The sequence below is a fragment of the Ascaphus truei genome, chromosome 1 (assembly GCF_040206685.1).
Source record: "Ascaphus truei isolate aAscTru1 chromosome 1, aAscTru1.hap1, whole genome shotgun sequence".
In the NCBI taxonomy this organism is placed as follows: domain Eukaryota; kingdom Metazoa; phylum Chordata; class Amphibia; order Anura; family Ascaphidae; genus Ascaphus; species Ascaphus truei.
The window spans coordinates 85101705-85129599 of record NC_134483.1 but is presented as its reverse complement, the minus strand read 5'-3'; the positions used below and the strand labels follow the sequence as shown (position 1 = coordinate 85129599).

Below are 27895 nucleotides of genomic sequence, written 5' to 3'. Positions count from 1 at the left end.
AAATTAAGTACAAGAAAGAAATACATAATGGGAAAAGAAAGACATGAGGGTGAGAAAAGAGATAGAGAGAGAGACGTGAGGGGAGGCAAAGAGAGAGACATATGAGGGGGAGAAAAGAGAGAGAGAGAGAGACATGAAGGGAAAAGAGAGACAGACATGAGGGGAGAAAAGAGAGCGACATGAGGGGAGAAAAGAGAGCGACATGAGGGGAGAAAAGAGAGCGACATGAGGGGAGAAAAGAGAAGGATAGAGAAACAAGGGGAGAAAAGAGAGACAAGGAGAAAAGAGATAGACATGAATGGGAGAAGAGAGAGACATGGAAGGGAGAAAAGAGAGAGAGAGACACAAAAGGGGGAGAAAAGAGACAGGCATGAAGGGGAGAAGAGAGAGAGACATGAGTAGGAGAAAATAGAGAGAGACATGAGTAGGAGAAAATAGAGAGAGACATGAGGGGGCCCTGAATTTGTATTTGCCCGGGGGCCCGCGCATGTCTAGCCCGCCACTGGCTTTAGCTAATGTATACTGCAGCTTAGTAACCCTTACCCTGCCAGAGAGGCCTGCAACTCATTGCAATGTTTTCAGCTACAAGAAGTAACAATTTGCACATAGTATCTGTTACCTCCGCTCCCCAGGCACGGAATGCTTTCTCCAGTCTCAGGGCATTCATGGCATATGTCCCAAAGTTGTCAATCCCTTCTTCCTGACCCGCCTGCATGATGTCACTGTACAAGGTCGCAGTGTCTCTCCTGCTGTGGTACAGCTCCCAGCCCAGCTCACCTGTTCCAGGCCAAGTTTGAATTAAAGCAAAAATGTGAAGCATCAAGAAATGGAACAATATTATGACAAATAAGAACAATAGCAAACATAACGAGCGACAGTCACAATTGGTGGTACATGACAAACCAAAAGTAAACACAGATTGCATATACACCTTTGTTACATCAATTCGTTTTCAAACTATTGTTCCTATTTATCGAAGTATCTACATCGGTTTCCCGCCTTAAAGGAGCAATCCATGCAATATCCTACGTGTTTTTTTTTTAAATTAAATAAACCAGTTCTGCAGTATTAGAGTAGATAATACTTACTATATATATTTTTTTATTCAAATCTTATTGCCATTTTTAATGAGTTTTAATATACTGAGCGTCCTTTGATTTCTGTTGCAGGTTTTAGCCCATTTCCCCAGCAGTGCAAGATATTGGCAACACTTTCCTATTTGTCATAATTTGTTGCCAATATTCCCAGCAGTTTGAGCTGCAAATTGTGACAATAGATAATGTTACCTTGCTGACATAAGAATACATTGTAGCTGCTGAGTTACACTGACTGAAGGATTGGCTGGAACTGAAAGGCAGCCATTTAGTGAACCCTGGGAAGCAGGATCTTTGCTGATCGATTACGGTACAACTAATGGATGGGCAGGTTAGGTAATTCATTTTCAATAAAGGGTAATCAAAGGCTGCATATATTAAAACAAAAAAAAGATTATTTTTTTCAAGTGCTTGGTTTCAAAGTATCATCTACTTTGCCTCTGCATTTTGAGAGGTGTCAACAGCAGATATGTGCAAAGCTGATGAGATTTGTTTAGCTGTAGGTTCATTAATATTTCCAAAAAGTTAGGAAAAGATCCATCTTTTGTAGCCAAACGTTCTAGCGACACGATCCAAATTGTGCCAATTTATGCTATTTTAAAGTGGCAAAATAGCAGCCATGTGACATTTTAAAATGTTTTCTTTTTAAAGTTTGGTCGAATTTAGAAAGCAAAGCTAGTCGAAATTTAAACATGAAATTCTCATTAAACAAAGAAAAAACAAAGAACAGTCCAAGGCACTAGTCCTCAATAATACGTTCTACTCAGAAATAACAAAATGAAAGATTAATATGAGAAAGCAAAAAAAACAAAAGAAGAAGGACTAATTAAGCCCTGCACCAAGACTGCACCAAGAACCCTGCTAATATATATTAACTAAAAAAATACAAACATATAAAACTATGAAACCAAACTTCTAAAATATTCTATTTCATTTACATGTAGAAAATGTACCAAATACACTCCCACACTAGACCATAAAAGGTGTAGAAAATGTGACAAGAAAAAAACAAATCCCCCCAATAGGACAAGATACAGTACAAATGGCACATATGGAAAGCATAAATGTGCCAAAATGTAATGCATTTTCTAAACTTTGGTTTAATGCTTGTAGAATTGTTTTATATATCATCATCATCATCATCACCTCATCTACCCTCGGGCCCCACCATCATCTGCACCTATCTCCCACACCATCATGATCACCTCTCTCTCCCCATCATCATCATCATTTGTCCCCCCCCCCCCTCATCCCCCATGCCTACTCGTAGTTGGTCCTGCCTTAAACAGAGGATAATCCGCAGAGGAATCAGCAGCTGTTACACCGGGAGAGCAGGAAAGCAGGGGAGGAGCCCGCTCTAGTGGTCTGACCCGGAAGTCTTTCTTACTTCCCGTGTCAGCTCTGTAACAGCTGCTGATTTCTCTGCAGGCTTTTGTTTAACGCCGGGGCCCGTCACCATGGGCTGCCGACAGGGAGGGATAGAAAGAGAGTGGGCCCCCGGGCTTTGCCTGGGCTGCCACGGCTATAGCTACGCCCCTGGTTTGGGTCTTGTAAAAGGTTTGCTGCTTTATGAGTTACAGTACTTAAAACATTTTTGCAAAGAATCCCTCGCCCCGGACAGGTTCACACATGTGCCTGCTCCACTTTCTGTAGCACATCTTACCTGTGTATGATATCCTTATGGCTGTTACAGGCACGTTGCCAAGGCTGATTTTTTTGGACTGAAGGAAATTAAAAGCAGTATCACCCAGATCCTCTGATGTCAGTTTCTGGAGGACTTTTCTGGAAAGTGGTCCCGCTACACCGAGTACTCCAATATCATCTGTCACATTTACTATCTCTACACTGTGTTTGCCTTGTACTGCTGCATCCTCTATCCACCTGTAAATACCATAAATCTGTCACTATGACCTTAAAGGAGCAATTCACGCACTTTTTTTTTAATAATTATTTTTTAACATAGATCTGAAGAAGGGGGTCTCCGGAGCTGATACCCGTTCATTTCAGCTTCAGTGAACCCCTGCTTTCCGAGATAGACTTCCTAAGGGGGTGACGGTATCTCTGCAAGTTTAAAGCTTCCGTGTCACGTGGCCCAATAGGAAGTCGAACCTTATGACATCACAGCTTCCTATTGGCCAGCGGGAGCTTTGACATTCCGCCATTATGTGAACCCTGCAAGCCGAACGGAGTGGCTACCAGCACTACCTACAAAGGAAAGTATCTCCGGAAGCAATGGGTCACCGGAACTAAAATGAATGGGTTTCAGCTCCGGAGACCCCCTGCTTCAATGCTATGTAAAAAAAAAAAAATCTGTAAAAATGTTCTACTTCTTTCAGAGAGGCGATCATGGCTATATTTAAATAATTAGTACAACTTTGACCAATAAAAGTATATTCTACTAATGCTCCTCCCACCTCTGATGTGGATTCAAATGAGATATAAAGTACATCACACATTTGGATGTTCTGTATCAAGTACTAAATTGCAGGAACACTTGAGGCCTTTTTTACATACATCTCTTCGCATCAATGTATCAACAATAAAAAAAAATCTCAGATGTTGCCCCATTGATGGCAAAAAGGATAAATAACTTTGTTTTTAACATTTAACCAAGCTCCAAGCAGAAAAAAAAATAAAGTTTTATAATAATCTTGGTGCACTCAGAAAGAAAATTGTCACGTGTAACGCAAGGGCTCGTTATGGCTGCAAAGAGCACGTAACACTGTGTTTGTACGTTTTAAAGCTACCTGCTAGCACTGAACGATGCGTTAACTTAAATGAACACCTCGTTAATTAAATTACGGAGCTTTGTGGATCTGGGCCTGTATGGATCAATCAAGTGAAAGTATACAGCCCAAAGTGTTTTAGGTTTAGCTCTTAATGGATTGCTGCATTTCTTTAACTATAATATCCTAATCCTCCCCCCCCCCCCCAATACTAAATCATGAATTCCCGATGGACAATGAAACAGCGAAAAGTACCTTTTTTTATTATTATTATTATAACTGTCTCAAGTAGTACAAGTAAATGCGCAATGTTTAGTGTTACACAATAATATCCTGCTGCTTCACACGTTTTCCTAACGTACTGATTGAAGGCCCAATAGTACACGTGCACTTTCAAAATGTTTCCGTCACGTGAGGCAATTTTATCTTAGTCAAAACAGGCCCCTCATTTTGTGTGTGCGGTTCACAGTTTGCACACAAAAAGACATGGTGTTTTATAGTTAATTTTAATTGATCGGTAAAACTTGAATTTAGTTACAACTTCTTCCTCTCTTTCCCTTTCCTAATTTCTATTCTTCTATCTCCTGCTCTCTATATATAGTGAACGTGAAGCATCAGTCACAGCAAAAAAGTGATGCTGGCAAAAACCTATTTTTTCCTTGAAAAATTCACAAACAAATTTAGTTCAGTTTACTATGTATTTCAAATTTGATTTTTTTAAAGAATTACAAGTTAAGGCCCTATTCACTAAGAAGTGCTATTCCACAAGACACCTTCCAGCACCCAAACACACCTTATAGCCCATTCACTGTAATAGGACATTAGATGTATTTTCCGGCACCAGAAGGTGTGTCGTGAAATAGCATGGTTTACTAACCATGGGCCACATTATGAGCCATTAAATATGCTCTCTTTGGCGTGGAGAGTAAATGAAGTTAAAGCGAGTGAAGACCAACCTCAGATCATGAAGTTCTGACCCAGAACCAGTAATCAGCAGAAATTCTCCAGGAGACAATTGAGAGACGGTGAGCTCAGCATAAACACGGCCCCTTGGAGTTAGCATGTGGCTTATATTTGTAAAACCCTCCTGTGTATGGGAAAACACTGTTATTTTCCTTAACATTTACATAACCACACACACATATATACTGTACAATAGACTTCATTATTTTTAGTTGTGATGACATTTATTGGAAAGCCATGTCAGTAACTGCTAATTATGATGACTTAATTGTACATATGTACATTATCATCGAACCCAGGTCATACTGTAAATGAGATATTTATCTCAATGTATCTTTCCAAGTTAAATATGTATATTCTCAATGTTCAGGCCAACGCACCATGCTACCAAATATTAATAAGAGAAGGGATGAAGTATGGGCGGTCACTGCGTAATGGAACTCAGCCAAAAATAAAATAAAATCAGCTTTATTGAATGGTAGTGCTGTACATCACAGAAAGGACCTCCGACGCGTTTCGTCCCATCGTGGGGCTTTATCAAAGAGTGAAAGGACTCTCTACAGAGGCATCTTAAGTAGGCAAGCCCTTCCCGTTTATTGGTTGAAGAGAATCAAACTCAGTGGTAGGCAATCAGCTAATCATGCTGAAAAGCTACAGGAGGGAACCAAATTTGCCTACAAGATAGCCTGTGTATAGACAGGTAATAATATAATAGTAATGAGATAGGGAAAGGGAGGGGGAAAGGGGAAAGGAAGTTGACTCTCGCTTCAGCTTGGTTAACAATCAAATAAAAAGGTGCAAAGGGGGAATGGGTTAATAGTGTAATATGAGAAAAAGGAAACACCCTTTAACCTGCACTCATTATCACAGTTAAAATGGTTATAAAAGTTAATACTTATTATTTTATTATTTTAATTAAAAAGAATTAGTGAACAAACAATCTTGATCGTGTACTTATATTTACACAACAGAACAACAATGGACAAATGAACATATAATAACATAAACTGGAAAGCAAGGGGAAACTAAGCAACCTGCAGGTAAGTGCTTAGTAGTTGTGAGAAATACTCACACAGGTATAATAAACAAATCCCCAGTTCCAACACTAATTAAAAAACCTGTAATCAATCAGACAGGTATCCGAGGTTGACAGTCATCATACTGTAACGCTACATATAATATACGGGTGTTATCAACTGAAAAGAACACCTATTCTAAACCACAGAGAATATAATTGCTCAGTTATATTCAAGATCTGCTAGCAATAGATATTTAACACATTCTTACCTAATAAGATCTAGTGCATGATGCAGCAGTAAGTATTGGCCCACAAAATGTGATTTGTAATGGCCCTGAGGCACGGGTCACTGCCCGTATCAAGTTATAGCCTCCTACACTAAACTAAACAAACTGCACAAAGTGAGCAATAATAGTGTGGTTCATGACCTAAAATTTAAAACCAGGGGTGGGGTAGAAGTCGTTTAGAAGGTAGAAACCGAGTACAACTAGTTGTATTGCTTTAAGCTGAAATACCATAGTTAGTAAAACCAGTCTTGCTACAATAGCTATTTGCAGTATACAATGTAACAAATAGTGTCAAATGCTGTGAAAGCTGAACCATCGTCATGGAAAGCAGCACCACAATAGAATCAGTGGCCACACAGCAAATACAGCTCAGCTACAAACTAGTGATGGCAGAATACTAAGTTGTCACAAAGTATAGCATACTTCTACTATTGCGGCTAAGACCAGCGCTCAGAGGCGCTTACCACTCACCACCCGATTGAAGTTACGTCGTGACGTCATGACGTCAACCTCTTTAGTCCCGCCTCCCACCTGACGCACGTTTCGCGGAGGCTTTTTCGAAAAAACCTATTGTGGTGCTGCTTTCCATGACGATGGTTCAGCTTTCACAGCATTTGACACTATTTGTTACATTGTATACTGCAAATAGCTATTGTAGCAAGACTGGTTTTACTTACTATGGTATTTCAGCCTAAAGCAATACAACTAGTTGTACTCGGTTTCTACCTTCCAAACGACTTCTACCCCACCCCTGGTTTTAAATTTTAGGTCATGAACCACACTATTATTGCTCACTTTGTGCAGTTTGTTTAGTTTAGTGTAGGAGGCTATAACTTGATACGGGCAGTGACCCGTGCCTCAGGGCCATTACAAATCACATTTTGTGGGCCAATACTCACTGCTGCATCATGCACTAGATCTTATTAGGTAAGAATGTGTTAAATATCTATTGCTAGCAGATCTCGAATATAACTGAGCAACTACTGTATATTCTCTGTGGTTTAGAATAGGTGTTCTCTTCAGTTGATAACACCCGTATATTATATGTAGCGTTACAGTATGATGACTGTCAACCTCGGATACCTGTCTGATTGATTACAGGTTTTTTAATTAGTGCTGGAACTGGGGATATGTTTATTATACCTGTGTGAGTATTTCTCACAACTACTAAGCACTTACCTGCAGGTTGCTTACTTTCCCCTTGCTTTCCAGTTTATGTTATTATATGTTCATTTGTCCATTGTTGTTCTGTTGTGTAAATATAAGTACACGATCAAGATTGTTTGTTCACTAATTCTTTTTAATTAAAATAATAAAATAATAAGTATTAACTTTTATAACCATTTTAACTGTGATAACGAGTGCAGGTTAAAGGGTGTTTCCTTTTTCTCATATTACACTATAGACAGGTAACAAAGTGACAAATATACATACAAAAATACAAAAGAACATTTAAAAAATAATAAAAACAAGAACATGTGATGTAGAGCATCAGTAATATCAATTAATGAAGGAATACACTTATGTTGTTATAACCCATTGGAGAAGTATATAAAATTAGTAAGAGAAAATGTATATGTATATATGTACATATATTGTCAATTGATGACAATATATACAATACAATGCATTAATATGCATAATACAATAACATCATATCAAATCAATAAACTAACCGTTTTAAAGAAATGCACATAACCATGGAAACAATCTATATAAAATAATTGATCTCTAATATAATGTAAGGATAGCTGAGCATGCAAAACAATGATAAATATAAGTAATGTATATAATATATGCTATGATGTAACGAGACACACTCCCAAGACTCCCCATCCATTAATCCTGAAGGAAATGTTTCAACTCCCAATCAAGGTTAATGCCGTGTGGGTGGAGAGTGTTGAGAGTGTATATCCAATACATCTCTTGTTTGTTAAGAACATTCTCTCTATTGCCACCTCTAGGGTGGCAAGGTATATGTTCTATAGCTGAAAAAGAGAAGTTGTTAATACTGCCTTTGGAACATTGTGAAAAATGTCTAGCCACTGGATGGTTTAAGTCTCTCTTTTTGATCAGACGTACATGTTCGGCTATCCTCACCATGAGGGGTCTTGTGGTGCGACCCACATATTTGTGTCCACAACCACAAAAAAGGACATAAATAACAAAACTGATATTACAATTGAGAAAATTCTTTATATAATACTTTCTAAGGTTCTCATTATATGTAATATATTTGGTCTGCAATGTATATTGACACATGGAACATCTGCCACATTTAAAGAAACCTTTTGGTATGCTTTTAATATTAGGGAAATTGGATTTAGAATCAAACATACTAGGTGATAAATGAAAAGCCAATGTTTTGGCCTTACGGTAAGAAAATCTTGGTCCATGTTGTACAATAGTACGAATATCTTTGTCTAACAACAATGTATGCCAGTGTTTTGATATGATATTACAAATTTGTTGAGACTGAGAATTAAATGTAGTAATAAACAATGGACTCTTTTTATTGTCAGAGAATAATGATAACTCTCTCTCTTTTTTAGAAGTAAAGTTTCTCTTTTTCTTCCAAATAAGTGTTCTTCTATCCATAGTATCTGCCTTAGCAAATGCTGTTGATACGTCCTTGGCAGAATAACCCCTGGCCAAAAACCTGTCAGACATCTCCTTGGCTCGGGACAAGAATACTTCATTGTCCGAACAAAGTCTTTTTAATCTAACAAATTGAGCCCCTGGAATGTTCTTAATTAAAGAACGAGGATGAGAACTATGTGCGCTTAAAAGCGTATTCCTGGAATTCTGTTTCCTGTAGATGTCCGTTTGTATAGTCATGTCGCTGTCAATATACAGGAATAAATCTAAATAATGAATATTATTAATATTGTGCTCAAAAGTAAACTTAAGATTGTACGTATTAGTGTTAAGGTAATCAATGAAAGAAAATAGTGAAATTTCGTCACCCTTCCAAATAAAGATCAAATCGTCAATATATCTCTTATAGTAGACGATATTATGACGATATGAATTGTCACTGTGATAAATAAAACGTGATTCCCAAAAACCCTTAAATAAATTCGCGTAAAATGGTGCAAAACTTGTGCCCATTGCGGTACCCAACTTCTGTAAATAAAACTGTGAATCGAATAAAAAATAATTGTGCGTGAGTAAAAAAGATATGGATTCTAACAAAAAAGTGCAGTGTGAAATAGATAAAGTGGATAAATCAAGAAAGTGCTCAATAGTCGCAAGACCGTGCTGATGTTCAATAATGGAATACAGGGAGGTCACATCCATTGTGACCCACCTGTATTCCTGGTGCCAAGGGAATTCCTGTATACAGGCATACCCCGGTTTAAGGACACTCACTTTAAGTACACTCGCGAGTAAGGACATATCGCCCAATAGGCAAACGGCAGTTTGCGCATGGGCCTGTCAGCACGTCCTGAACAGCAATACCAGCTCCATACCTGTACCGAAGCTGTGCGCAAGCGGGGAGACTATATAGCCTGTTACAAATGCGTTATTTACATCAGTTATGCACGTATATGACGATTGCAGTACAGTACATGCATCGATAAGTGGAAAAAATGTAGTGCTTCACTTTAAGTACATTTTCACTTTACATACATGCTCCGGTCCCATTGTGTACGTTAATGCGGGGTATACCTGTACTGACAATGAAGTCCATCGTGTCTCTGAAAAACGACGGTAACTGGAATACCAGGGGTTGTAAAAACCTGTCCACATACCGCGATAACCCATCTCCCAAAGATCCAATGCTCGCAACTATAGGTCGACCAGGAGGGTCAACCAGCGATTTATGGATCTTTGGGAGATGGTGGAATACCGGAATCACGGGATGTGGACAGGAAAGAAATTCATTTCTTTTTTATTGATAACATTTAGAATTCTACCCATATCCAATAATTCCAATAATTCAAGGCGGTACTTGGATGTAGGTTCACTCCCAAGATGCTGATAAGAGGTTTTGTCCGCCAATTGTCTTATAGCTTCACAATAATATTGATTTTTAGACATAATCACAAGGGCCCCTCCCTTGTCAGCATTTTTAAGGACTATGTCATAATCTCTTTTAATACAGTCAATCTCTTCACAGGTATGTTCCTGATGTACAAATCCTGTGTAAAAGACTGACTCTGGCCTTGTAGAATTGATATAAGTATGTTCCTGATGTAAAAATCCTGTGTAAAAGACTGACTCTGGCTTTGTAGAATTGATATAAGTATGTTCCTGATGTACAAATCCTGTGTAAAAGACTGACTCTGGCCTTGTAGAATTGAAAAAGTATGTTCCTGATGTACAAATCCTGTGTAAAAGACTGACTGTGGCCTTGTAGAATTGATATAAGTTAGTATGTTTGAATTTAAAAAGTGTTTTTTTTCCTTTTTTTTCTCCCTCTTAACTCTGTGCTGTTAATTGACCAAGCTGATTGATTGGGGAGCGGGAGGGTCATGTGACTGTTTTAGCTGTATAAAACAAACACCTCTCCTGCAATTTGCAGGAACTGCAATTGGCATTTAAAGTGAGGCATTTAAAGTGAGCTTTTTAAGTGATAAATACAGTTAGACTATAGTTTGACTAGAGGTGACTGGGGACAGGATCTACTGCACACTCTTTTACTCAAGACAACAAACGGTAAGCTATTCAGTTCACACTATGATCCCATGCTTGCTAACCTGCCAATTTCAACCCCCCACCCCTTTACAACTTATTTACTGCAGTCTCTCCCAAAACTGACTGCACAATACACTGAAACCCTGAACTGACTCTAGCATTGCAATACAGCTAAACATTTGACAAGGAACAGGCACACACCTGCTGTCAGTCTGCTCACACTCACTCTGCTCACAACAGCTCCTTGCAGCACTGCCTACCTCTGGCATCGTGAACCTGCTATGTATTTTAACTTTTTTCTTTCTCCTGGCCTCATGGAGATGTTACTCCCTCTATCCACTACAAACTCCTCCATCCTGGCCCACAACCAACATCACCATACACCCTGGACTACTCAAAAGCCTTGCACTATCTACTGAATGTTGGTGGAGAACTCTAAAAACCAGCACACCAACCACTGCTCACTCAAATGGCAAACACCACAAATCTACAACTTGCAAACAACTAACCAAATTTCTACTCATACTATTACTCTCTTTAGTAGGTGATATTGAACCTAACCCAGGTCCTCCCATTTCAGCTCTGTCCCATGCCCCTGAGAATTCCACCTTTAAATTCCAAAAAGGGCTATCTGTCGCCCATATAAACATCAGGAGCCTACTGCCCAAACTGGACGAACTAAGGGCATGGTGCCTTATGCATAAACCCAAAGCCATCGTTCTTACAGAAACATGGCTATCCCCTAAAACCCCCGATGCAAATATTGCCATTCAGGGATACTCCATTTTTAGGATAGATAGGTCAAAGAGAGGATGTTATATTGCAGACACCTTACAATTTACACTGTTAAATTGCCCACCAAGCCCACCCTCTTTTGAAATTCTAGTTGGCAAAATCTGCCTCCCCTTTTCTAAGCCCATCTTACTTGCTGGCATCTACCGCCCCCCTAAATCCCCTCTACAATCCTTGACTGATATCACCCAATTTCTTGGCTCCATTTCCTCTCTGAATGAGAAGAGTGAGCTGCTAGTTCTTGGGGATTTCAACTTCAATTGGCTTGACCCTAAAAACCACAAAATCCAGATACAACTCAAGTCACTTAACCTATCGCAACTCATTTCCCAACCCACACGGATAAACCTGAAATCGCATAACCATTCCTTGCTAGACTGGATTCTCTCCTTAAACCCCAGCAGAATCCAATCCTCTGGCATCCTTCCTGATATTTTCAGTGACAATGCAATACTGTACTTTGTAAGGAAAATTAAACCACCCCATTCAAGCCCTAAAGTTCTCCTCACTAGAACTTTAAAAACTTTAACCCACAACAGTTTCTGGATGACCTTACCAACTGCCCATGGCACAGAATCGATTTAATTCCCGACCCTGATTCTGCGCTCGACTATTTCCAATCCGAGTTCTTAAAACTCTGCGATACCCATGCTCCACTACGCAAAATAAGGGTACGGGGGGCCCACCTTCCATGGGTTACACCTGACCTTATAGCACTCTACCAGTTCAGGGATGCCTTGTGGAAAAGCTACAAAGTAACTGGCACTACCAAGGATCTCAATCACTACAGATGCATGCGGAACATGTGCACAAGGCAAACAAGGCATACAAAAGCACAATATTACTCTGACAATCTCCACCAGAATACATCAAACCCAGCTAACTTCTGGAAGGTTATCAACAATATATTCCAGCCTCCTAACCATCAACAACCAAGTAATATCACTAAGGGGGATATTACTCTGACAAACCCCACTGACATCGCAAATGCATTCAATGATTACTTTGTGGGGTGTGCTACTAACTTATTAGCGAAACGCAGCACAAACCCCAAACATGAATCTCATCCTGGGAGTATCCCTACAGTCCCACCCCCTCCCAACACTGCCCACAATTTTCAATTTGGCCCAGTATCTGAAGAGGAGATTATACAAGCGCTCCTCAAACTAAAACTAAGCAGCCAATGTGGACCCGACTTACTACAATCTAGGTTCCTACGACTTGGTGCCCCAGCCATTGCCAAACCAATTGCGTCCATAGTCAACTCTATCCTGTCTACAGGCCATATCCCTAAGACCTGGAAAACTGCCAGAGTTGTCCCAATCTTCAAAAGTGGGGACAAAAACACTGTCTCAAACTACAGGCCAATCTCACTTCTCCCAATTCTATCCAAAGTCATGGAAAAAAGTGTCCACTCCCAATTAAGTGATTTCTACACCAAGACAAATTTCCCTAGCCAATTCCAATCTGGATTTCGTCCCAAACACTCCACCGTAACTACCCTGCTAAAAGTTTGCAATGAAATCCAGTGTGGAATGGAACGGGGACAACTCACTTGGTGCAGTATTCCTAGATTTTGCAAAGGCTTTTGACACAGTCGATCATGCTAACCTGCTTAACAAACTCCAGAGCTCTGGAATAGGGAAACATGCTTTAAACTGGTTTCAGTCCTACCTATCAGGAAGATCCCAACATGTGTCCATCTCAGGCTCTAACTCCAACCCCCTGGATATCACCTGTGGTGTCTCGCAAGGCTCTGTTCTGGGGCCCGTACTCTTCTCAGTGTTCATTAATGATATTCCCACAGCTTGTAAGGAAGCCTCAATACACATGTATGCAGATGACACAATCCTATATGCACACAGTCATAGCCTCTATGACCTTCAACACATACTTCAGTCTGACTTTTTGAGACTCGAAAACTGGATTTCCCAAAACAAACTGTTTTTAAACCCTGACAAGACTGTAACAATGGTATTTGGGACCAAAACTAAATTTGTAAAGCTTCCAGTGACTGAGCTCCTGATTAGAACCAACGCTAAAACCACCCTAACACCTGTCACTAGTTTTAAATACCTGGGCTTATGGTTTGACTCCCACTTAACATTCGGGATGCACATTGATACCCTGACAACCAAGACCTATGCCAAACTAGGGGTACTTTACAGAAACAAATCCTCCCTAAGTCTCCTGGTCAGAAAGCGTATTGCACATCAGATGCTAATGCCAATTATTGACTATGGAGACATAGTATATGGCTCGGCTCCTCAAACCCACCTTAGCAAACTTGACACCCTCTACAATTCAATTTGTCGTTTTGTTCTCCAATGCAACTACAACACACATCACTGCGAAATGCTCAAAGAACTAGATTGGTCAACACTAGAGTCTAGGCGCAAAGTTCACCTTTCCTGTCTTGCCTTTAAATTCTTCATGGGCAAGCTACCCAGCTACCTGAACAAGCTCCTCACCCCTACCACTTGCAGCACTTATCACCTGAGATCAGACTCCAAAAGACTATTCATGGTCCCAAGGCTCAACAAAGTATCCGGACGTTCCTCCTTCTCCTTCCGTGCACCCCAAAACTGGAACAACCTACCAGAGACTCTCACATCCACCACCAGTTTAAGTTCTTTCAAATCTAAGGCTGTCTCACATTTTAACCTGGTCTGTAACTGTTTCATACGCTCATAATATATATTTTCGTTAACTGTGCATGCAATGTCTTGTATATAATGTATACCCTGTTCATTTATGTAACTGTACTTGTAACCATGTACTATTTGTTTTACTCTGTGCCCAGGACATACTTGAAAACGAGAGGTAACTCTCAATGTATTACTTCCTGGTAAAATATTTTATAAATAAATAAAATAAATAAATCTGTTGGATTTCAGTGTAAGTTAAATTCCCATATTTTACATAGGAACTTGAGAACCCTTTGGCTAGTATACGTAAGTCCCGTTCAACCAACTGTTCAAACATAGTAATAGATGGACCCCTATTGAAGTTCGGACAAAATAATGATTTAGGACGATAACCAGAGTCCTCATAACCAAAGAATGGTTGAGTGTGTGTGATTAGAGATTCGCCTTGTAGTTCCTGTAAAGAGTCCATGTCAGAAAGGACGCAATTTTCCTGAAAGTTCAAGGATTGAATATCATTAGTAAGGGGAGAACTAACTCCTTGTGTCGAATCCTCCAATGACTTGATCTATTCTGAACCATTTTTGGCAGCAAACATTTTCTTTAAGGACAATTTTCGTGTAAATTTTTGTAAATCTATTACAGTTTGAAACAATTGGAGAGACACGACGGACTTCATTGTCAGTATACAGGAATTCCCTTGGCACCAGGAATACAGGTGGGTCACAATGGATGTGACCTCCCTGTATTCCATTATTGAACATCAGCACGGTCTTGCGGCTATTGAGCACTTTCTTGATTTATCCACTTTATCTATTTCACACCGCACTTTTTTGTTAGAATCCATATCTTTTTTACTCACGCACAATTATTTTTTATTCGATTCACAGTTTTATTTACAGAAGTTGGGTACCGCAATGGGCACAAGTTTTGCACCATCTTACGCGAATTTATTTATGGGTTTTTGGGAATCACGTTTTATTTATCACAGTGACAATTCATATCGTCATAATATCGTCTACTATAAGAGATATATTGACGATTTGATCTTTATTTGGAAGGGTGACGAAATTTCACTATTTTCTTTCATTGATTACCTTAACACTAATACGTACAATCTTAAGTTTACTTTTGAGCACAATATTAATAATATTCATTATTTAGATTTATTCCTGTATATTGACAGCGACATGACTGTACAAACGGACATCTACAGGAAACAGAATTCCAGGAATACACTTTTAAGCGCACATAGTTCTCATCCTCGTTCTTTAATTAATAACATTCCAGGGGCTCAATTTGTTAGATTAAAAAGACTTTTTTCGGACAATGAAGTATTCTTGTCCCGAGCCAAGGAGATGTCTGACAGGTTTTTGGCCAGGGGTTATTCTGCCAAGGACGTATCAACAGCATTTGCTAAGGCAGATACTATGGATAGAAGAACACTTATTTGGAAGAAAAAGAGAAACTTTACTTCTAAAAAAGAGAGAGATTTATCATTATTCTCTGACAATAAAAAGAGTCCATTGTTTATTACTACATTTAATTCTCAGTCTCAACAAATTTGTAATATCATATCAAAACACTGGCATACATTGTTGTTAGACAAAGATATTCGTACTATTGTACAACATGGACCAAGATTTTCTTACCGTAAGGCCAAAACATTGGCTTTTCATTTATCACCTAGTATGTTTGATTCTAAATCCAATTTCCCTAATATTAAAAGCATACCAAAAGGTTTCTTTAAATGTGGCAGATGTTCCATGTGTCAATATACATTCCAGACCAAATATATTACATATAATGAGAACCTTAGAAAGTATTATATAAAGAATTTTCTCAATTGTAATATCAGTTTTGTTATTTATGTCCTTTTTTGTGGTTGTGGACACAAATATGTGGGTCGCACCACAAGACCCCTCAAGGTGAGGATAGCCGAACATGTACGTCTGATCAAAAAGAGAGACTTAAACCATCCAGTGGCTAGACATTTTTCACAATGTTCCAAAGGCAGTATTAACAACTTCTCTTTTTCAGCTATAGAACATATACCTTGCCACCCTAGAGGTGGTAATAGAGAGAATGTTCTCAACAAACAAGAGATGTATTGGATATACACTCTCAACACTCTCCACCCACATGGCATTAACCTTGATTGGGAGTTGAAACATTTCCTTCAGGGTTAATGGATGGGGAGTCTTGGGAGTGTGTCTCGTTACATCATAGCATATATTATATACATTACTTATATTTATCATTGTTTTGCATGCTCGGCTATCCTTACATTATATTAGAGATCAATTATTTTATATAGATTGTTTCCATGATTTAAAACGGTTAGTTTATTGATTTGATATGATGTTATTATATTATGCATATTAATGCATTGTATTGTATATATTGTCATCAATTGACAATATATTTACATATATAAATATACATTTTCTCTTACTAATTTTATATACTTCTCCAATGGGTTATAACAACATAAGTGTATTCCTTCATGAATTGATATTACTGATGCTCTACATCACATGTTCTTGTTTTTATTATTATTTTAAATGTTATTTTGTGTTTTTGTATGTATATTTGTCACTTTGTTACCTGTCTATACACAGTCTATCTTGTAGGCAAATTTGGTTCCCTCCCGTGGCTTTTCAGAATGATTAGCTGATTGCTTACGACTGAGTTTGATTCTCTTCAACCAATAAACGGGGAGGGCTTGCCTACTTAAGATGCCTCTGTAGAGAGTCCTTTCACTCTTTGATAAAGTCCCACGACGGGACGAAACGCGTCAGAGGTCCTTTCTATGATGTACAGCACTACCATTCAATAAAGCTGATTTTATTTTATTTTTGGCTGAGTTCCATTACACAGTGACCGCCCATACTTCGTCACTTCTCTTGCTACTATTTGGCTGGAGCACGCAGGCAGTCCTTTCTGCATTCGGAGCCGTGTCTCCTTTCCAGCGTGCAACGCATGGTGCCGCCCCCTGGGGTTGTGAGGAGCGCCAGAGCACAGGACACGCCGGGTCTGTCCCAGAAGAAGCTGTTCAGTTCCTGCGATGACATCACGCACAAGCGCAGTGTTTAAAGAGCTGGGACCAGCAAGAAAACGGAACGAGCAGTGAAGACACCAGGTCTGGTAAGGGCAGCAGGCTTTGTATCCCGTGAGTACAGGAGAGAGGCATCTACGTTTGCTTCTCCTCCTGTCTCTATCTACTCCCTGCTAACTAGCCCCCCACCCAAGTTATTAGTCTGTTTCCCGTTCTTTTATTAGACTTTTATTGTTTCATTGTATTATCTGGAGTAGGATTGCTGTCTTCATAATCATACACGTCAGAAGTTGCACAATACAACTATCAGTCACGTGCATGTTGTTGAGCACCGGGCAATACAGGGTTCATTCCCCTTACTCTACATATACCCAATATTAATAACCTGGATTAGCCTTCTTAATGTCAGTGTTAATATTGTCCTTATACATTTACCACAGCCCCATATTTCGTACCTTTGGAATATTGTTTGCAAATAGATGGTCCAATAATTTAACAGCATCCTTCCCTTTGACAGTAAATTTTCCAAATGGTGTTAGGTCGATCACTCCAACCTTTTCCATAACTTGTTTATACTCAAGTCTAACGGGCTCAAACCAGTTTGTTCTTTGGAAACTGGGTCTGTAAGGGAAAGTTTAATAAGTACAGAATTCCTCATATTTTAAACATTTTAACTTTTTGTAGATAAATGAACAGCTTTTTCAAATGTAGCCTTAAAATATCTTTTGCTGCTATTATTTGTGCTGTTAAATAACTGCATCTGTGCATATGACATGACATTATAATGGCCAAGGAATGGAAATAACATTATTCTTTGTTATAAATAAATGAAATGTCTTTTTTCTATGTGACCATGCAGACAATAATGCGCCAGTTCTTCAATACAGTTACTTTATGAATAATTATCAGACCCTTATGTTAGACCTGCCAAATCTACTTTGGATGGTTTCAAACTTCTACTTTCAATCTGGGAAAATAGAGGCTGATTAGAAGCTCCTATATTATTACAGATGTTTTGTACAGCTTGTGGGTCCTAGTGAATCCAATTGAAACAACAGATTGTGAGACACTTCAAAGTTTCTAAAAGCCAATGGATTGTGGATTTAGGGATATGACTTATAGTTTTTAAACAACTCTTAAGCAAATTATATAAAAGGACTTCACAAGTTGCGTAGAGCTCACAAAGAAATCCATAGATTCATCTTTCCTGTCTTGCCTTCAAATACTTTCTGGGCAAGCTACCCGCCTACCTGAACAAGCTCCTCACCCCTACCACACGCAAATCTTATCACTTGAGATCTGACTCCAAAAGACTGTTCAAGGTCCGAATGTTCAACAAAGTATCCTGCCGCTCCTCCTCCTCTTACCGTGCCCCCCACAACTGGAACAATCTACCGGAGACTCTCACAGTCGCCACCAATATAAGTTCTTTCAAAACTAAAGCTGTCTCACATTTTAATCTGGTCTGTGTGTTACTTACGCCTATAATACATATTATCTCTAACTGTTCCTGCAATGTCTTTAAATATAATATATAACGATGTTCATTTAATGTAACCATGTTTTGTTATCATAACTCTGTGCCCAGGACATGCTTGAAATTGAGAGGTAATTCGCAATGTATTATTTCCTGGTAAAACATTTAATAAATAAATAATATATGAAGGCTGGATTTTCAGAAGATCTTATCAGTTTGGTTAGTACACCCCTTGCTCTTCATCACCAAGAAAGAACAAACCAGATCCAGAATAAGCCAATTTAGAGAACTGAAACTCTTTGTAGCAAAAGATTACGTTTTTGGAGTGCATTCGAACCATATTTACTAAGTTTTGCTATGCGGTAAGACACTTGCCCAAGCTGGATTGTTTCTTATAGCATAGCACGGTTTAGTAAATATGTCACCTAGTGTTTCAATTTCTCCACATATCATAACTACTGTACAAACAGAAATCCGATGGCTATTTATACCAATATCACTCATATACTGTACTTACTTGTATTCAATGTCATCCCCAGGTTTGTAGAACCAGTGAGGCTGCTCCCATCCTGCATGGAAGCCCATTGAACATTTTGTCTTGAGTGCTTCATAAACCCCACTTACTCTTTCTGTTGGTCTTCCTGCAAACCTCTCTTCTTTAGGATAGCCAACTAGAAGGGAAAGATGTCTTCTAACTATATACATATAAACTCACAACCATTATTACTTTCAGACCAATCAAATGTACTCAAATGTACTCATCTGCTGTGATGTGATTCTTCTACAGTAAGGCAGTCGCACTTATCCTTATCAATGCAACATCACTTGTCTTTTAGATTTGTTTGAGAAAACCTCACTATTTGAGTGACTTCATTTAAGTGTTACTTTTGATTACAGAAATTCCAAATTATGTCATAAAACCTTCATGTTTACATTTTCTCATTGAAATAATAGCTTTGCTGGATAATGAGCATAACATGGAGATATTGGCAAAAAAAAAGAAGGTTGGTGATATTGTAATAATGCCTATTTCTTTTGTTGGCAAAGCTGATCTATTGTATACTATACTGCAGATTACTTCTCAAATTTGGCAAACTGTATCAACTTCCTGGACCAAAACTTACCAATATTGTTGAATCCGTATGACTCCCGTGCTTTTATTGCTGTATAATGTGCTGTGGTCCATTTTCCATATCGATTTGGATCTAATTCAATGAGGTCAAATGGAGGTTCCCCACCAATGAGCCAGTCGCTTAAGAATTTGCCTATGCCTCCTGCATGGATTATACCATATCTTCAACACATAAAGGTAAGCATTGGTTCAGGTTAGATACTGGTACATCAACATTACACATTAAATATATTTGCAAAGAACTAATGTTGTTTATAACAAACAGTCTGACATATAACTGCCATGTTTACTATCAATGTATTGCAACCATTTTTAAGTCACCCAAAGTACAGTACACAAGCTCAGCACTGAATAATGTTGGAAGAGTCAGCAAGCCTGTAACATCGAGGTGGGTGCAGAGCGTACTCTCAACACCAAAGTCCAAAGCTAGAAACTTTCAACACATGAGAAACAGGAAATCAAATGTTAGTTACCTACTGCACAGATTTCTTCAAAAGTTGTTTTTAATAGTTTGAAACTAAGGTGTGTCACAGAGCACCCGACTAATAACACTGTAGCCCCTATGGGCTCTTTCTTTGTGAATTCTATGTGCACAGGCTGTATGTGTCAGAAAGTCTGCAACAACTTTGGTATGTGATTTCACAAGTGCAACTTGGGTCCAGGGCTCCAGATGTCATTTCAGCTGCCAAATGTCATATTTTCACCCATCACAGTGACTGTAAGAAGAGTTGGCATTGTGATATCAGACAGATGAGATTGCATCCCATGATATTGGCACTGGGGATGTCCGACACAGAGTTATTTGCTGGCTTTTTTACATTCACAATTGGAATCTATCAGAATGAACAACTTTAGAAGACGTGTCAGTAAAGAAGATGTTTTAAATGAACATGTAGAATAGTTTGGTAATTCTAGATACTTCAAATCAGACTAGACTTTTTTGACGAAAGAGTCTGAATCACTGTACCATACGGTAAGAGCAATGTAAGGTAGAGTCCTGCTTGAATCCAAAGTTTGATAGTGTCGGTCTAATGGGTTAAATCCTGGCAACTTAATTTGTTTTACATACATATCAGACAAGTATTAAATTTTTTTTTAAAGTTTGAACATGTTGATTTACAGCAGGGGCTGTGAGGAAGAAAGGGTTTAAAGCAGCAATCACCCGTATTTATACTAAGAATTAAGACGTGTTATAACTCATTACGTGCTGTGTTGAAGTGAAAAAAAGGCGCTAGCTCCACTGGTGATAACTCATTACACATACATTCTTTTAGAAAGTAAGTAGGAATTTAGATCAACGAAATGCAGATGGGATTTAACTATGTGAACTTTGATATGGTGCCACACACGAGGTTACTGTACAAAATAAAGGACATTGGTCTGGGTACCAGTATTTGCAGCTGGAATTTAGAATTAAGGATAAGCAGCAGTGAGTTGCATTAATGGAACGTATTCAGACCAGGCTAGTGTTGGAATGGGAGAGCCTCAAGGTTGAGTAGTGGGCATAAAAACAGTAATGGTGACCTAACCGCTCAACCTAATACTTAAGTAATATTCATGATCTGTTTAACAAGGTGCAAATAGGAAAAAAAGATATCTATTATCAAAGTAGGTCTCAAGAAGGGGCCAGGAAAGGTTCTATATTATGCACTCAGTGTGGGATTAAATACGTGGATGATTAGTCCATGAGAGCTACTGTCTCAACGAGGAGGCAATTGCCCATATCTGAGGTACTCTGACATACACAAAATATATGTCCATATAGGACTAAAAGTGAAAATGGATAAAATCCTCCAATAGGCTGGCGAAAAGAAACCAATAACCCGGTATGTATATAGGTGTTATTACACCGCAATGTGTTTCCCATATATGGGTCGATATACATAAAGTGCAAAGGTGGATCAAGTGTCACACTCAGTGCCTTGCTATACCTCTGGAGTGTAAATATACAATCCAGTAAGGGTTAAGGTAAATAGAAGCAGCAGTTTACACATATATAAACATTCAAGACATGAGCCACAACAGTGTTAAACACATAAATCAAGGTCTGATACCACTAACAGCCGTGAATAGTGGCTACAGCAGATGAAAAATAGAAACACTTAGTAGTATGAGTGAATCTCTCCCTATCCTCGCTAGGTATAAGTAAACACTAGTATGTTATGATAGCGAGACCACAGAGGTAGAGCCACTGTAGCCACCACACACAATGTATCATATAGGAGGAATTGGATACCAGGATTAAGGAACACAGAATAACTGTGTCAGTTCAAATAGTAAGTGTTGCAGTGTGTCGTAGCCTGTCTGACAACAGTATCAGAGCCTCCAGTCTATCGTATCAGTGATAAAACAAAGATAGGCATATAAAGATGGCAGCCTGTGATGCAGACAGAGGACCAAAAAAGCTCTAGTGTGTATGTATACTCCATGGTCACTTATCTTTAAAACCGCATATAAAATCACGACGGTGACGTCTGGAGGCATGGCGGTGACATCTTGAAGCAGCAGCACGGCTTGTATCCTGGTTTACTCGGCTGTCTATCCGTTTTTTCTGCACACTTTATATGCAGTTTTAAAGATAATAAGTGACCATGGAGTACACATGCACACTAGACCTTCAGAATTTAGACCACACTAGAATTCTAAACAGCCTTTCATAATGGAATTAGAGTTGTAAGAGTTAATTGATGCACTTCCAGACACAAAATGTATTATAAAATGCATCAGCGTAAGTTAAACTGCCTTGTCATTGTCGTTACATAAAGCTGAAACAGTTTGGCTCCTACGGGGTCTGCTGTAGACATCCCGTGTTGAAGAGGATGACATTCAGTACGTTTACAAATTAGAAAGAGGCTGGCGTGTTAATACCACACAAACTTTGTAACATGGACATACTGGACATATTTAAGAGCATATTATATTTATAAATAACTATTTCATTGGTCCATTAAAGGAGTAGCCCCCCCACCCCCCACCCCCCCCCCCCCCCCCCCAGTCCTACTCATTTACTTTTTTTACTCCCATTTTATTTTTCAGTATGTAAAATGCTGCTATTTTCAGCTCCAGAGACCCCCTGGTTCCCGAGATACTTACTGGTGAAGTTCCGGGGTATTAAATCTCCCACCATGGGGATAAAAATGGCAATCAAATCTCAGGCCAACAGGAAGCTGCAACATCATATTATATGGCCATTGTAATGCCCTTTAGAAACCAGGAAGTGAAACCGTAACTTCACCAGTATCTCGGTAACTAGTCTTTCCGGGGGTGAAAATAAAAACTGTTCTGGAGCCCCCCCCCCAGGCTCTAATCCTGTAAAAAATGGGGTTTAGTTAGGGTAGATTGCTCCTTTAAAAAGGCCTCACAACCTGCAATGAACATACACCACCTAAACGTACACATTTCAAGAACCAATATATCTACTATAACGTTATGTGTATCCATTTCGTTTTTACTCACCCAAAACCGACAGCTACCCAGTAGTTTTGGACACCTTGATGGGGACCAACCATTGGAAGAATATCTGGAGTGTAAGTTATGGGTCCTGAAACTATATTGATAATATCAGCCTGTTTCAGGACAGGAACCATCTCCATAGCTGCCTCCACGTGGTCCATAATCCTGTCTAGATCAGATTCAAACAGTTCTTTTCCAAAACCTTCAGAAATATAAAGTGATTATGGTGTAAAAGATATTTACAAACTCGAATGCAAAACACACTAAACATACCCCTGACGAAGCCACCTAGGTGAAACGCATGTTGGGCAATGACGTTGGAGGGAAGGAACATGGCCACGAACACTGAGAACAGGTGAAAGTATCCCAAAGTAACTCCAATGTCTAGCAGGAGACCATACCACAACCGGCAAGATGAAAGTTGAGAGACTATTATGAAGTTCCTTCAACACTGTGAGCTACAAATGATGTGACTAATTGAAACAGAGATATAAGATGTCATAGTTTTTTCTAACTATTACTTATATTCTGGTATTACATCATCCTAGTTTATAATTATACCGAAGGATTGATTTGTCACATATTGGAAAGTCTAGGTTAGCAAACATTTGTAACTGTTCTCTGATCATTTAGCGATAAACTTGGAGATATTTGACCTGGGTCAAAGTGAATACACAGAGAACATTGTACCCTGATGTTTTCACAATAGGAACGTGTGATAGGTTCTCTCAATATATAGAGGTTTAGGTAGTATAAATAATTGTAAGTGTTTTTAATCACTGTGCAAGGTAACTAGAGGATTATTGTCAGATATATAGATACTGTTTCTGTTTGTGATGACAATGTTGAATTATGGTGAATTCATTATATTTTTTTCTATTTTCATATGAATAAAATGTAGGTATTTATTTTTACAGTGCACTGGTATTGGATTTTTCTTTGCCACCTTAATCTTTAAGGTGGAGCTGTTGTTGAAATTATCTATATCTAATTCAAGGTAGCACCGTGGAGTAGTATTACTAACTAATAATGCACATGTTATAACCTCATTATTGATATGGGCAATGCAGGGGAGTGAAGTTAGTTGAAATTCAAATGTAGCTCTTCACTTTTTGTGAATGCTAAAGTTTATCACAGTGGCACATACTCCAACTGCAAAGGCAACAGTCATTTGGCTTCATCAGCAAACATGCAGACAATGTGTTACTTTACTAGGACAGGAGCCTGCAATTCATTAAATAGTAATGCTTTGTTGGCCAATTCAGCAGTGAAGGAAGTAAAGCAATTCCCACTTACTCATCCTCGTGGTAATTAGGGAGAAGTGACTTCGTTTTAAAGGTACTAGACTTTAAAGTGGAAAACTCATTTTAAAATCCAGTGCCAGCTCTGTGAGACAAACAAAAATGGTTAAAAAAAACTGTAACACAAAGATCTGTGTGATCATACATTGAATGTTTATCATTTTTACAGTTGAATCAGCATCTCCCATGCTGGTGTTTGGTGGGTTTGTTTCTTTGGCTGATTTTCTGTACATTTCTGTGGATTTTCAGTACACTTTTATGTTTAAAGTATGTTTATGTCCTTTGTCTCAATCACACAGATTGGCAATTGTAAGGGCTCCAGTCCAAGGTTTTGCTGGAACTTGCCCTTACGTGGCTATGGTGGCCATCTTGGTTCCTGGCAAGCCTCTTCCTGAACTTGGTTATTGGCTGCACCTGTTCCAGGACTTAAGTAGCGGTCAGTGACTCAGCCCCTGCCTGAGCAGGGTATACTGGTATACTTTTCCTTGTGATCCTGGCCACCTTGTGTTCTGATACCTTAGTCTGCCCTGTTCCTGTGCCCTCCCTGTTCCTGAGCCTGCCCTGTTCTTATGGATTACCTGTTGCTGACCTCAGCCTGTGACCCCGACTACCGCTCCTCTGCCGCCTGTCTTGACCCCAGCCTTTATCTGGACTTGCACCTTTGCCCCCTGCCTTGACTTCTGCCTGGATCATGACTACTCTAACAGGACTCTGTTCCCTGGCTCTGGTCGGTGATCTTATACCCCTACCTCAGCCCTGCGGGTTCGCGTCCTATCGGAGACGAGCACCGTTCAGCAGTATTTTCTAGGGGTGTGAGCTATGCCCAAATGTATCTGTTCTACTCATTAATGCAAATTAACCTCCATTAAGCCCTAAGTTTGTCTTCAAGTCATGCTAAGAGCGGTATTAGAATATTCTGAGTATATAATACATAATTATCAGTGCTATGGTGCTTTCGGGGTCCAATTAATGAACAGGTGGACTAGGTTGTCTGCTTCCAACATTTTGTGTTGAGGGTCTTTATCCTGCTGCTTTGTCATGTAGAGAAAGGGAAAGGTGGACCAGAATGTATCTCAGGGATCTTTCTCTCTTTCCATCAAGAGTGGAGAAGCATGAGACAGGAAGGCCATAGAGAAGCTACCAGGACTTCAGCACAGAGCCTGGGTGCTGCAACATTTTCAGCCTGTTTGCACCTCTTTCTGTCTCAATATGTTCCCCTTTTTTCCTGTCTCTCTGTCCCCTTCTACCTGACTGTTTCTCTCTGTCTGTCTCTTCGAAGGTCATTTATTAAACTGCAACAATGCCAATCAGGAGAACTATCGCATGGAAACTCGCATTCTGTATGATCACAATTTAATGAATAACCCATGCTTGTAATTCTCTATGTGCCCGCCTCGCAAAGGAAAGACGCAAAGGGTAATGGGGGTAGAGTTGGGAAACTTAACCTGGCTCTTGCTGTAAACATTACTTGCTTATTGTCAGATGGATTGACAGACAATAACTTCTTTCCACTGTCAGAACGTAATCTCTTTAATGCAACAGATTAACATTTTCTCTATATTTACATTTTCTTTTGGGAATATATTTTATTTATGAAAATATCAATGTTTTCACCTTCACCTATCTGCCTGTATATCCATTTGTATCTTGGTGATGTGTCTTTAGTTACCTGGTGGAACTCCTTCTGATACCCAGGAATCTTGTAGCTTCATTTTTTCTTGACTTTCATACGGACCAAATAAAAGCCCATCTCTCTCTTGTCTTAAGTAATAAGATCCCTCGAGGTCACGGAGAACTGGCAGCTCCTTTTTAAGAGCTTTGACTGCAGGAACTGTGGCCGTCACAACGTACTGATGGTGAACAGGAATAAGAGGGTGCTGAAATCCTATCAGTTTTCCAACTTCTCGAGCCCAGAATCCTAAGAAACACAAATAATACCATGCAGTGAGCACTCCAAAAAAGTTCAAATAGGGATCTTGAAAATACTGCATTCAAAAAAAATAAATATAGGAATGTGTGTGGAAACCATAGAAAAGGCTCGTTCACATAGCATGTAATGAATTACACCTAAAAATGTGTTCTGTTTCCCAAAATGAAAGTGAATGACTGTAAACAAAAATGTAAAGTTGAATATAAAAGACTTCCCACTTTGTTTGTCTGGAATATCCAAGGGTCCTTATGCTTCTGACAATGATTAAACAAGGCAAGTGCACAAACAACATTTCCTTTTACTAACGAAGACATACAGTATACAGTAGAAGTACTGAAAAGTCACATCTGTGTGTTGTGGTGTGTGTGACGTGATGGTAATTATTAAATAGATGACTGGGTGGGTGACTGACTGGGTGGGTGACTGACTGACTGATTGGGTGGTTGTGGGTTTAGTGACTGGGTGGGTGTGTGGATGACTGTATAGAGGGGGCCCACCTGTGCAGCAGAGATATTGGAAGGGGTCCAGGCGGCTGATTATAGAACTTGCGGCTGACTTCTGGGGTCCTGCACATGGCGGCGTGAGCCACACCTGCGCATGCTTGCTGTGCTGGCTGTGCATTCTCGCCATTACCTGCTATATATGGCGCCAGCCGCGCCTGTGCACACTCATAGCAATGGCTACGTCTGCGCACGGCTTTGGACGTGCCAGCTGTATTGTGAATGTAGGTAGGCGACTATTGGGTTCTGCGCATGCGCGCCGCAGCTCACAACCTCTTCTATGCATGCGTATAGTGTTAACCTGGGTGCGGCCTGGAATGGTGTTTTTGCGCATGCGCGAGGGGCACGTGCCCATTAGGAGCGTGACATCACCTGCGTTACGGTTTTTCGTTACAAGGTAAGGATTTTTTCCCATGAAAACTCTGTAGGAGCCAGCAAATAATTTTCACTTCAAAAATCAACATGGGTCCTGTTTACCTGAATTTTCTGCTGCTGTAAACTGAATTCCAAGTCTGACATGTAATTAACCTAAGATATATAGCCATAAAAAAATTAAAGATACTAGTGGGAACTGAAATGGCTTGCCCCTGTTGCACTTCACTAAGCCTACTATGTGTTGTAGGAGGGGGTTACTCCATTGTTACTCTTTGTGATGATCAGAAGTAAGTAATGCTGAGGGTAACCCTAAAGATTAAGAGGGGCTGTCCCCTACTCTCTGTGGGTTGTGTGTGCTGCCTTTCCCTTTTGTAAGCACACACGCACACAAATTAAAAATATAATATTTGGAATTCTCTAGTGTTGGAGCACTTGTCACTGTGACACTTTCTCCCCAAGGCATTTTTTTAAAATGAATATATGAGTACCATTTATTGATAGAC

The 27895-nt window shown here is 39.4% G+C and overlaps 1 protein-coding gene across 1 annotated transcript in view; it reads right to left on the bottom strand.

Annotated features, from left to right (window-relative positions):
• Nucleotides 1-27895, bottom strand: part of DMGDH (dimethylglycine dehydrogenase) — a 77043-nt gene that overhangs the window by 28948 nt on the left and 20200 nt on the right. The window contains exons 6-13 of the mRNA XM_075590867.1: nt 26257-26505; nt 23290-23488; nt 19826-19995; nt 19219-19372; nt 17680-17845; nt 4777-4907; nt 2758-2975; nt 620-777 (exon numbers count right to left, since the gene is read on the bottom strand). Of these exons, the coding sequence (XP_075446982.1) occupies nt 620-777; nt 2758-2975; nt 4777-4907; nt 17680-17845; nt 19219-19372; nt 19826-19995; nt 23290-23488; nt 26257-26505 (1445 nt within the window). The remainder of the gene's footprint in view (nt 1-619; nt 778-2757; nt 2976-4776; nt 4908-17679; nt 17846-19218; nt 19373-19825; nt 19996-23289; nt 23489-26256; nt 26506-27895) is intronic.